At 37.5% G+C, this 12,678-nt stretch overlaps 1 protein-coding gene across 1 annotated transcript in view; it reads right to left on the bottom strand.

Moving 5' to 3' along the window:
• The window catches only part of ATP7A (ATPase copper transporting alpha), a 176,612-nt gene that overhangs the window by 16,611 nt on the left and 147,323 nt on the right, over positions 1-12,678 (bottom strand). Inside the window, exons 15-18 of the mRNA XM_047715684.1 lie at positions 10,219-10,413; positions 8,509-8,691; positions 5,792-6,008; positions 670-816 (exon numbers count right to left, since the gene is read on the bottom strand). Coding sequence (XP_047571640.1) covers positions 670-816; positions 5,792-6,008; positions 8,509-8,691; positions 10,219-10,413 — 742 coding nt within the window. The remainder of the gene's footprint in view (positions 1-669; positions 817-5,791; positions 6,009-8,508; positions 8,692-10,218; positions 10,414-12,678) is intronic.

The raw sequence follows: 12,678 nt of genomic DNA, 5'->3' as shown, positions 1-12,678 counted from the left end.
AAAAAATCCTTGATTTGCTTTTTTTATTTTGGGGGGGGGTGTAATCACTAAAAACAAAACCTTTATTTATTTTTATTTATTTTTTACTGTTATCTTCAATTAGCCAACATACAGTACATCATTAGTTTTTGATGTAGTGTTCAACGATTCATTAGCTGCTTATAACACTGGGTGATAGATATTCAGGACAGCACATGTGGTGATGAGCACTGGGTGTTACATACAACTACTGATTAGCTTTTAAAAAAAAAAAGCATAGGCTATGGAGGAAAATAACAAAGCCAGGCAAATGCAAGAGAATTCTAAATTAATCAGTAACAATTATGTATTGCTAACATTTTCTTTTTGCATTCAGGCTTCTTTTCAAAAGCCCTCAAGTTCAGAAGTCTCTCAAAAATATACATAAAATAGGGGCACCTGGGTGTCTCAGTGGTTAAGCGTCTGCCTTCAGCTCAGATCATGATCTCAGGATCCTGGGATGGAGCCCAACATCAGGCTCCCTGCTCAGTGGGAAGCCTGCTTCTCCCTCTCCCACTCCCCCTGCTTGTATTCCCTCTCTCACTGTCTCTCTCTCTGTATCAAATAAATAAAAAAATCTTTAAAATATATACATAAAATAATAACTGAGATCGCAACATTGAGTCATAGGGTACTTAGGGAAAACCTTACCGTCAACTGCCACCAATACAGCAGTCCGACCTTTTCTTTCATGCTCAATCATGTAATCATCTACATCATTATTAATAACAAGACCATTTCTAATCATCCACTCCCGGTTACCAATGAGGACTTTGTACTGCTGGGCATTAAGAGCACCTGAAATAAAGTACAGAAAGAACATTTAGTGAGATTGTTTAATATTTATAACAATGCTGTGAGGCACGTTCTTCCTGTCTAACCTTACACACTCACTATGTTGTATTTTTGGTAGACCACAGCCTACAACAGTGATTTCCAAATTTTCAAGGAAAATACTCTGCTCTTCTATGCCTTTGGGCCTTTGCACATGTTGCTGTCTCCACCTGGAATGTCCTTACCCCTACTCTCCAATTATCAAACTGCATCATATTCTTCAAGAGTCAACTCAAATGATACTTTCTTGGTGAAGCTTTCTCTTTGATCTTCCACACAACTGAATTAAATTTGAAATATTTATCGTGCATCATCAGCAGCTTAATATGGTTGGATGAAAACATACAACTGTAGAAATGTCTCATTTTAAACATGTGACCACTAACTTTATGCAGGTCCTTGGTGTTTTCTGGCGATTCTATACTTCCCTAGTCCATTCGTTTTCCATTCCTTCTAGAGGGCTATTTTATACCTTCTCTTCTCCCACCCTCACCTATGGCCAGATGATGAATCTGCTTCCTACTTCAGAAAGAATTAAAAGCAATCAGAAGAGAACTTCTGCAAGCTCTCACTGTCACATCTAACCAACTACCTGTGCCTATGTACCCACCAATCTAGCTTCTCACCTGTTATTATAAACCGCCCCTGCTCCTATTTAAGGCCAACCTCTCCACTTAGGCAGTAAACCCTCTTCCTTTGCTTATTCTAGAATATCTCTCCTACAATTCTCTCCTCTGGGACGCCTGGGTGGCTCAGTTGGTTAAGCGGCTGCCTTCGGCTCAGGTCATGATCCCAGCGTCCTGGGATCAAGTCCCACATCGGGCTCCTTGCTCAGCGGAAGCGTGCTTCTCCGTCTGCCTGTGCTCACTCTGACAAATAAATAAGTAAAATCTTTAAAAAAAAACCTCTCCTCTTCCTCCTGCATAACCACATTTTCTATCTCTGTTGCACATAGTCTCATCTTTAAAAACAAAGCAAAACATAACAAAACACCCCTCTTGAGTTCACTTACCTCTTTACTACTGCCCCAAATTTCTGCTTCTGTACACAGTAAAACTTCTTGGAAGTGTTGTCTCACTTGATTATTTCCAAGTCATATCTTCCCATTCTCTTGTGAACCCACTCCAATAAAGCTTCTGTGTCTACTACTCCAAAGAATTGTTCACGAAGTATACCAGTGACCCTTATTTTCATAAACCTAATGGCTAACTCTTGTTCCTTATCTTACTTGCCCTATCAGCAGCATTTAACACAGTTGATCACTCCCTCCTTCCTGAAATAATTTCTGTCCTTGGCTTCTAGGACACCAAATTCTTGAGTTACCTCCTCACTCATCACTTCTCAGTCTTCTTTGCTGATCTCCCTGATCTCTTAACGTACTGTATTGCTGGGTTCAATCCTTAAAGACTTTCTCCCTGCCCCCCCAATCTAGTCTCACTCCTTGGTGATCTTAACTAGTCTCATAGCTTTAAATATAATCTATACCAGCTTTGTCCAACAGAATTTTGAAATGTTCTGTATCTGCTGTTTAATACAGTAGCCATTAACAATATGTGGCTATATGAGCAGTGAAAGGTGGCTAGTATGGCTGAAGGGGTGAATTTTAAATTAAATTTATTTTTTAAAGTTTATTTATGTATTTATTTTAAGTAATCTGTACATCCACCATGGGGCTCAAACTCATGACCCCAAGATCAAGAGTCACATGCTCGGGGTGCCTGGGTGGCTCAGTGGGTTAAAGCCTCTGCCTTCAGCTCAGATCACGATCCCAGGGTCCTGGGATGGAGCCCTGCATCAGGCTCTCAGCTCAGCAGGGAGCCTGCTTCCTCCTCTCTCTCTGCCTGCCTCTCTGCCTACTTGTGATCTCTGTCTGTCAAATAAATAAATACAATTTTAAAAAAAAAGAGTCACATGCTTTTCTGACTGAGCTAACCAGGCAGTCCTGAATTTTAAATTAAGTTTAAGTAATTTAAGCTTCAGTAGTCACATGTACTGAATGGCTATCATATTGGAAGGCACAGATCTATAGGTGGTTGACTCACAAATCTACATCTCCAACCCACTCTGTTTCCTTGAACTCCAGACTTGTGCAGCTAACTGCCTACTTGTTATGTCCATTTACATGGCAACTCCACTTGAATATCTAGTAGGCACTCAAATTTTACATGTAAAAAACTGATCTCCTGGGGAGTTCTCTTCAATATGGCTCTTCCAATGGTCTTCCCCATTCTATTTAAATGGTAACTTCATCCTTCTAAAATAAACATTTAGGCCACAAACCTTGGCATAATTCTTGACTCCTGTTTCTCTCATACCCCATACCCAATCTGTGAGAAAATTTGTCAGCCAGCTCTCCCTTCAAAACACATTCAGATTTTGACCACTTCTTATGACCTCCACTGTTACCACATTGGTCTAAACCACTCTTATCTTTCACCTGGATTATGGCGACAACCTACTAACTCATCTCCCTGCTTCTGTCCTCCCCTCCCCATTCCTTCAACAGTGCATTTTTATCAGAGCAGCCAGGGTAATACTTACAGGTTGGATTCCGTCACTCCTATACACAAAACTCTTCGATGGCTTCCTGTCTCAAGGGTAAAAGCCAAAATTCTTTAATGACCTTAATCTAGTCCTGTACTACTCTCTAACCTCGTCTCTTACCCCCTTGCCACTCATTTACTCTGCCCTAGGCATACTGTTCTCCTTGCTGTTTCTCAAACTAGGCTTGGGTAATTAATATCCCTCCTACCTGGAATGCTCTTGTCACAGATATTCACATAGCTTTATCCCTCCCCCTTCTCAGGTTTTTGCTCCAGCACCAACTTCTCAACGAGGCCTACCCTGATTACCCTATATAAAATAGGGTAATCCCTATACCCCTCTACTCTACAGCACTATCTCCATCAGACATCTTATATTTTCTTATCTATTTGCTCACTGTTTTGTGTTCTCCCACCACAAATAGAAGCTCCAATAGATAGTCACTTTATCTTTTCTGCTTACTGCTGATTCTTTAGTGTCTTGAAAGAGCTTAATAAAAGGTGTCAAATGAACAAAATTTCTATGTGTCAGTATGCTTGACACTAGAAGTTTGCAAATAATAGTTTGGTAGAATCACACAGGTAAATAAAGTATTATCATGCAGTGTACCTAGCACAAAAAAACAAAGATGAAGTACAGTTATGATTTTAAAAAAAGAGCAAATATATCTGCCTATACATGTCAGTCAGCAAAGGCTTCGCTGAAGAGAGATGTCAGCTGAGTTTTGAAAGATGAAAGATGAAAATAAGTCCATGAGGTAGATGCCACTGAGACAACAACATTACCCAGAGAAAACAGTAAATGAAATGATCTAATAAGCATGAAATGACACAATGTAAAAAGGAACTGTAGGTAGTTCTGTATGAATGGAACACAGAGTACATGGAGGTCAGTGGAAAAATACAAAATGGGTGGTATAGGCAGGCAGAAGACATATCATGGGGAACGGACCTGGAACAAAGTCCAGAGAGACTGGTCTTCATCCCACAAGAGACAGTGAACAAAGCCAGGATCCCTAACAGAATCACACTGATAGGGTTTAGGGTACAAGCAAACCTCCAAAACAAAAATTTTCTGAGGGGTGTGCATAACTTTTATCACATTCCTCCAAAGGTTCATGATTCAAAAATAAGTTATAAACCACTATAATAAAAGGTACTAGTCCGACAGTTATATATAATCATATTTGTAGGTTAGCAAAATTACTCTCAAGTGCAAATGGGTAGGGAGGTGCTAGAACACTTAGGTGGGTATATTATGTTCTGGGGCAGATGGATAGACCAACCAGAAACTCAGAAAACAGGCTTTGGCTAGAGATGTGGATTTTAGAGTGGTAGTAGAAGCCTACAGAAGGCAGAACAGCCAATAGACATGAATGAGGTTGTACAGAGAGTATATAAAAGAAGAAAAAGACAAAAAACAAAACCCTGGGGATACCAAATATCTGAGAGCAGGAGAAAAGAGGAATCAGAGAAGGACCGGAAGCAACAGCCAGGTAGGTGAGAGGATAATCTAGAGAACGAATGGTCATGAAATTAAGAAAAGAAAGAGCTTTGAAAGACAAAATGGTCAATATTCTCAAATCTCAAATGCCAGAGGCAGACTGAGAAGAAACCACTGGAATGAGTACTGAATAAGGTCATTAATGTTCTTAGAAAAAAATAGTTTCAGTAGTATGGACAGGGCAGAAGCAAGGCTGCACAGTGAATAAGTGAATTCAGCAAACTGAGACTACTCTTTCTAGAAGGTTAGATATAAAGGAAAAAAAGAGACAGGATACAATCTAGAAGGGATTATAGTGATATTGATGGAAGAAATGTTTATATGTTTAGGAGAAGAAGCCAGTATACACAGCTGGAAAATAAAGAAGTGAGGGGATGTAACAGAGTAAGGTCCCTGAAGAATCAAGAAAGGGTGGGATCTAGAACAAAGATGAGAGGATTCATTATGCAAGATGCAGGGTATCTTTTCCCCTGAGAGAGGAATCATTCTGGGCAAAAAGCAGAAAGAACAAATGCCTGAGAACCTTAATTTTCTATGTGAAAAATAAAACTGATAATTCACTTAGGGAACTAGGGAGAAGGCCACAGTAGCCCATGAAAGATATAAAAGGTTTAGAGTAGCTGTGGTAAGAAATAAAAGAAAGATAGATGAACTAATGTGGAAGATCAGCTAAGACTAGAATTCATCACCCTATGGTAGAATCACAGGAGCACAATTGGGAAATGTTTTCGAGTAACTCAAGTGAAGTGACCAGAAGGCCTATGGTAAAATTATCTGACAGAATGAAACCATGATGTCAATTTTTGCTTCTGATCTAACAGTTCAGGATTATAAAGTTAGACATCTGTTAATATTTGTCCCATAATTGGTACCATGAAGAAAATTAGCTTACTTGAGAGCTGGGCATCAATAATCATGGAAGATGAAGCTGATGACTGTTCATTACTTGCACCAATTTGAATCAGGGATGCATTTTTAATATTATTTTCCTCTATCTTCCAGTTATTCTTATGTAGCAAGCCTTCAATATTGATGACTTTACAGCTAATACCACAGCCTGGCACAACCTGGAAATCTACGCAGGTACCCAAGGTCTCAGTGTCCAGCTCCTAACAAACAGAAACAGAAGGATTTCTTCTGCTGTTCTAATAATCCAAGGTCATCAATAGCACAATCAGAGCATACTGCTGGTTAATTCTAAATGTTTAGACACGTTACATGCCTAGTTATTTCTAAATGTTTAGAACAAAACATCAGAATTGTTTACTTTAATCCCACTTTCTAAAATTCATACCAACTTTAGAGAAAGAAAACATGGAAAGTTTACCAATATTCTCTGCCCTTTCCAGTAGAGAATTACAAGTTAAATATTTAATTCTATTGTCAAGTCAGATTTTCTATTCAGTACAGGGCAAAGGGTAACAAAGAACAGGGCCTTTAGTTACCAGAGTGCCTCTCTAGTATGATTCTGTGTCCTTAGTAAGCCAAAGAATTTTGGTGGCCATCATTGTTTTCCTGACTCTTTATATCTTCATCCTCTCTGTTGTTTGGTTTGGGTGTAAAGAAGCCAGGTCAGTAATAGTAAATTGGTAAAAAGGAAAGAACACCAATGATAGGAATTACCACATCAAAACTGTAAAATTGGATAATTTACAAAGAACTTACACAAATCAATGAAAAAAAGGTAAACAATCCCATAAAAAAAAAAAAACAGGCAAAGGATACAAGCAGAAAAGTTACACAATAAGCAATTCAAACAGCCAATGAAAAGATGTTCAACCTGATTTATAATTATGGAAATGTAAAGCAAACCATCAATGAGTAAATATTTTTTATTTATTAAACTGGAAAAAATAAAGTAAGAATGTGGGGAAATAAGCACAAATAACGTTTGGTGAAAGTATAAACTGGTACAACCCTTTATGTGGGTATTGGTAATATTTGCTATGTGGGCATTGGTAAAATTCATCAAAACTTAACTGCATATATCCTTTGATCTAGCAATTGCACTGATAGGCATTTAACATAAAGGTAAACTTGCAAAAGCTGACAAGAACATTAACTGTACACTGTAAGAAACAAAAAAATCATACAGAACATAATATAGCCATTAACATAATGCAGCAGATCTATATGTCCTAATATGGGAAAAATTACTCAATTAAAAAAAAACAAGGTATCAAAGATTGGTCACTCTGTGATCTTTCTACATAAAGTCTAAAAAGAAATAAATGCATATATGTTCAGATATGCATTTAAAATGGTTAACAAATGCAAACTTTGGGGACTATACTAAAAATTATTGAATTGTACAATCTATAATGAACTTTGGAGTATGCGAATTGTATCTCACTAAAGCTGCTACAGTAGTCCTCCCTCCCCCATCAACGGTTTCACATTTCCTTGGTTTCGGTTACTCGAGGTCAACTCTAGTCTGAAAGTAGCCAATCCTCTTTCTGACATAGCATCAAAAGGTCAATTGTAGGGGCGCCTGGGTGGCTCAGTGGGTTAAGCCGCTGCCTTCGGCTCAGGTCATGATCTCAGAGTCCTGGGATCGAGCCCCGCATCGGGCTCTCTGCTCAGCGGGGAGCCTGCTTCCTCCTCTCTCTCTGCCTGCCTCTCTGCCTGCTTGTGATCTCTCTGTCTAATAAATAAATAAAAATCTTTAAAAAAAAAAAAAAAGGTCAATTGTAGTCTAGTGCCAAGTCACAATGCCTAAATCATTCATCTCATTTCATCTCATCACACAGGCATTTTACCATCTCACATCATCACAAGAAGGGTGAGTACAGTAGGGCAAGTATTTTGAGAGAGAGAGACCACATTCACATAACTTTTATTACAGTATGTTGTTATAATTATTCTATTTTATTATAAGTTATTGTTAATCTCTTACTGTGACTAATTTATAAATTAAACTTTATCATAGGTATGTATGTATAGAAGAAAACATGTATATATAGGATTCAGTGCTCTGCAGTTTCAAGCGTCCACTCAGGTCTTGGACCATATACCCTGCAGATAAGGGAAGACCACTATATTTTAAAAGACTGTTAACAGATTAACACTGTAAACTCTGGAGAGAGGAATTATGAAATGGGGCAGGGAATGAGGCGTTCTTTTTTCATTATGTAACTGTGAACTATCTGAATTTTCCTATCATAAATATGAATTACATTTTAATTTTTTAGTCAACAGGGGTTATCTGTGTGATAAAATTATAGTTAATTTCTGTTTTCATCTTTATACTCTTCTGTATGAAGAAACTAACACATATTATAAAATAAAATGAGATTGGGAGAAAGGGGGTGGGGTCATGGACATTGGGGAGGGTATGTGCTATGGTGAGTGCTGTAAAGTGTGTAAACCTGGCGATTCACAGACCTGTACCCCTGGGAATAAAAATATATTATATGTTTATAAAAAATTAAAAAAAAATAAAATTAGGGCTTTAAGATTTAAAAAAAAATAAAATAAAATGAGAAAATACAAGACTCTTTAGCCTCCTACCAATTATATATGTAAATCATAGTCAAACACCAGTTTGGATCTGGTCTGTGTAATTCCTGTAGAAGACAACTCCATTAATAAACAAAGGAAAAATGGTACCTGCTTGCAGTATTTGGTTATGGCTGCTCCCAGAGGATGTTCACTGTTACTTTCAGCAGTTCCCACGATGGCCAGGATCTTACTGCGTGATATTCTGTTACTTTCCACTAGAACCTTTACTTGATTCACTACTGGGGTTCCATGGGTAATCGTTCCAGTCTTATCAAACACCACTACCTTTACCTGTAAGAAAATTAAAATACACTGCACCTATATGACTTCATAATCCTTAATACTACCTTTCCAAAAATAAGAAAAAAGTTTACTTCAACAGATGAATATTTTGTTTCTTGATAAATTAAACTGTCTTTGAGTGAGCAAAAGTAAAGGAGAATAAGGGAAAAAATACTCTAGTGACATCTAATAGCCCTCCCTTGCAAATGTTCAACCATACTGTAAATATATGTTAAACAACTAGAACTAATTGTTAATAGTTGACTGTTAATAATACTTAAGAGATGACTCAGTGCCTCAGGGAAAGAGAAAGGCTTTCGATACTAATGAATTCCAGAACTGTTGTGGAAATCTAGGCAGTAGGCATATTATTATAAGAGAAGGGTAAGTAATTAAGTTGAAGTGAGCACCAGACAAGACCTGCTGGTTTGCTTTGACTTTATTGGGTCTAAATGAGAAGCATGGTCTGAGAAGAGACAGCTCTGTGAACCCATAAGGGAAATTGAGCCCAGACAGGAAACAGGAAGAACCTGGAATTAGAGAACACAGTCACCCCACAGTAAACTTGGAATACAAATCTTGAAAAATGAATAGCTTGAGGAACCAAGATGAAAAGAGATACAACAACTAAATACAAAGCATAATTTTGAACAAGAGAAAAAATAGCTATAAAGAGTATTATGGAAACAACTGAGGAAACTAGAATATAGAAAAAAGGTTAGGTAACAGTATCACAGCAATGTCAGTTTCTTGATTTTGATCTCTGTACTATGATTATGAAAAAGAATGTCCTTGTTGTTAGGAAAGGAGCCCGACATCTGCAGTAAAGGGTATATATGAGTTCTTTATGCTGTTCTTTTAATTCTTAAGTTTGAAATTTATCAAAGTAAATAAAAAATTACTATAAACACTAACAGCTTGTATTCACTGGTTAAATGAGGTTCCAAATCCATTTTAAGCTATGTTCTGTGTTTACTACATATATCTGTATACAGTTTATACATCCTCAATAATAAGAACATATCAGAAGGAACATGGTTTTAGGTGAAGTCAAATAGCCTTGATTGAAATTGTTTTGGAAATCCTAATATGAGAGAGATGAGGGATGATTATATTTTTGGAGTCATAGCTGCAAACTGTCAGCTAGTGGCAAAGGCAAAGGAACTGCAATGTTACTATAAGCACTGTCTCACAATGAAGAACACAAACATGGAGTCACATTTTTCCTGGGCAAATACCCCTTCTTCCTTCCTGACATGACAACATTTCTAATCTAAGCTGGAATAGGACTCCAAGTTTTCCACATCGGGGTCTGCTCTAAGAAAGTAGGCCTGGAGTAGTTTTAGAGATCTTAGGTAACTTAAGACCAATCCAGAACAGAACCAAAATAACACCTTTCCTACCTCAACCCTCAGGATAGTCCCAGAAGAAGCTCAGCTTATGGACCATGTAGAAATAATTTTGGATTCTGTCTCTCGATACGGGTGCTATTGCCAGGTTAGATGGGACAATTCTTTGTTCCAGGGACTATCTTACCTTATGAGCCATCTCCAGTGGCTCGCCACCTTTGATTAGTATGCCATTTTGAGCTCCTACTCCTGTACCCACCATCACGGCAGTTGGAGTGGCTAGTCCCAGTGAACAGGGGCATGCAATGCACAGAACTGTGATAGAGGCTTGGAAAGCAAAGCGTATTATCGTTTCTGTTCGGGAGATACTTCTGTTATATCCCTTTAGAAGAAAGGCATGAATTTTGGTTATTGATCTAGAGCTGTATAAAACAAAAGGAACAAAGCTTAACTCTATTTAAATAAAACCACCTTTTTTAAGTCACACTGAATCCTATTTAGCTTCCAACATACACATTTTGGTTACTAGGAAGAAATTTTTTTTTTCTTTTTGTATCAATATAAGAAATTGTAACATTACTGTTAAATAAGCCATAGTCCTAAAATCAGGAATTCAGTTTTGCAGATTCCAGAGTTACAAACTATGTTAATTAATCTAAAGAACATGAAAGTCAGCTTTTTACCTCTACATTGAGAATAAGTGTTTTTCCTAAGGACTTTCAAAAAATAGCTGCATACATAGGACCTAATTCTCAGCAAATCTGATCCTGAAGAAAATGAATTTTGAATCTCTGTATACCAAGACCATAAATCTGCCTTTCACATTATACTTTAAAGACAAGGGAAAAATCACCCAGCATACAAAGGAAGCTTAATCTTATTTCAGGAAAATTCTTTTGAACATAACAGTTGAACTGAGTCTATAAGGTAGTGCACAGCTCTTAGTGACACTGAATATTTGCTTGTGTGAGTAAATACAATTGACAGTATTAGGGGAAATCTCCTAAGCACCCCCTGAACTCATGAGAAAAATCCCTAAGGGATACACATTCCAAAATACTTCTCAGCAATCTTCTGGTTCAATGTGTAATTAACCAAGGTGAATCATTTTCCTAAAATTTTATATTATACTAATGACCATATATCATGAAATAAATACATAGTTTTATGATTCTACCTGTTCTGTTTTTTTTCACTCAGAACTTTTTATCTCAAAAACAAAGACCCACAGTCACATTATAACAGAAAAATACACTTGGAAGTATTCACAATCTGGTCACTGAGAAATGGCAAGACGTCCACACTGCATTATTTGCAACCCACTGTTTTTAAGGAAACAGAAGCACAGATATGATTAGAAGAAGTCACCTGTTCCAACAAAGTCCCTCCCCAATTTCATAGCTCTGTCAGTATTTATCTCAAGGCTCAACAACCAGAGGGAACAGTGATAGCTGGTAACTAAAATACTGTTATAGGCAAGGGTTTGGCTAAAGGGCCTTAATTGTGTGAGCACAAAGGACAGAAAGGGAGATCAAGCAACATGTGAAAAGGGGAAAAGGCAATAACTGTCATGGGGCCCAATTTCCATTCATAAAAAATACCAGGATACTAGGTGATTTGTGGAGGTGTCTGTGACCTGTGGCAAGTGTAAATCCCTCCATCTCATCTAACTCTCACAAATGTTCCAGAGTTAGGAGTCTTCAATTTGTTTTGTTGTTGTTGTTTCTTTCTTTTTTTTTTCATTTTATTTTATTTCTTTCCAGTGTTCCAAAATTCATTGTTTATGCACCACATCCAGTGCTCTATTTGTTTCTATCCCCTTAAAAGAAAGTCTCCCTTTCCCCCACAATTCCCCTCCTACACCCCCAAGAAGCCACATGTCCTGATTTCACATTCTTCTTAACTATTTCCATTGTCTGGGTCTAGAGTGAGAAAGAGTCCTCCACCCTCAATCTCAGGGTTTAAGGAGTTCTCCCCCAAATCTCCAACAAGGAAAAGTAGCAAGAGACGGAACACTAATGTTTGGAAAAAAGCCATAGACACAAATTCTGCAAAGCAAAGGCAGTGCTATTTATACACACTGAAATGTTTAACAGATTCCATCCAAAAGGAGGCTGCAGGAACATAGAGGAAGCAAGCTACAAATAAACTACTTCCAACTAGAGCAAAGTGACAGTACATATACATTCATACTCTCTGCAGTGGGCTACACTGCACATTTACTCACATTATCTCAAATGTATGACTCCTAAGGGCACTTGACCTAATACAATGGAAACATGGTAACAAGGGTAACCTGACATAGTAACAGATGAACAATAATATGATGATGCCAAAGCAACAACATACATCAACAAGATAATAATCATTCAGGAAAAGTCCTCTCCCAGAGCTGAGGTTACCAATTCAAAATTAGCTATGAACATTCTCTGAATTCTTTAAAAGCTATGGCTTACAACAAAATAAAAATCCACGTCAATAAGAGAGAGGATAAGAATCATACCATCATTTCAATAGATGCAGAAAAAACATTTGACAAAATGCAACATCCATTCACGATAAAAACACTCAACAAAGTAGGTTTAGAGAGAATACACCTCAACATAATGAAAGCCATTTATGAAAAACCCCAGCTAACATCATCCTT

The sequence above is a fragment of the Lutra lutra genome, chromosome X, assembly GCF_902655055.1.
Source record: "Lutra lutra chromosome X, mLutLut1.2, whole genome shotgun sequence".
Lineage (NCBI taxonomy): Eukaryota > Metazoa > Chordata > Mammalia > Carnivora > Mustelidae > Lutra > Lutra lutra.
This window is presented reverse-complemented; position numbering and strand designations above follow the sequence as displayed.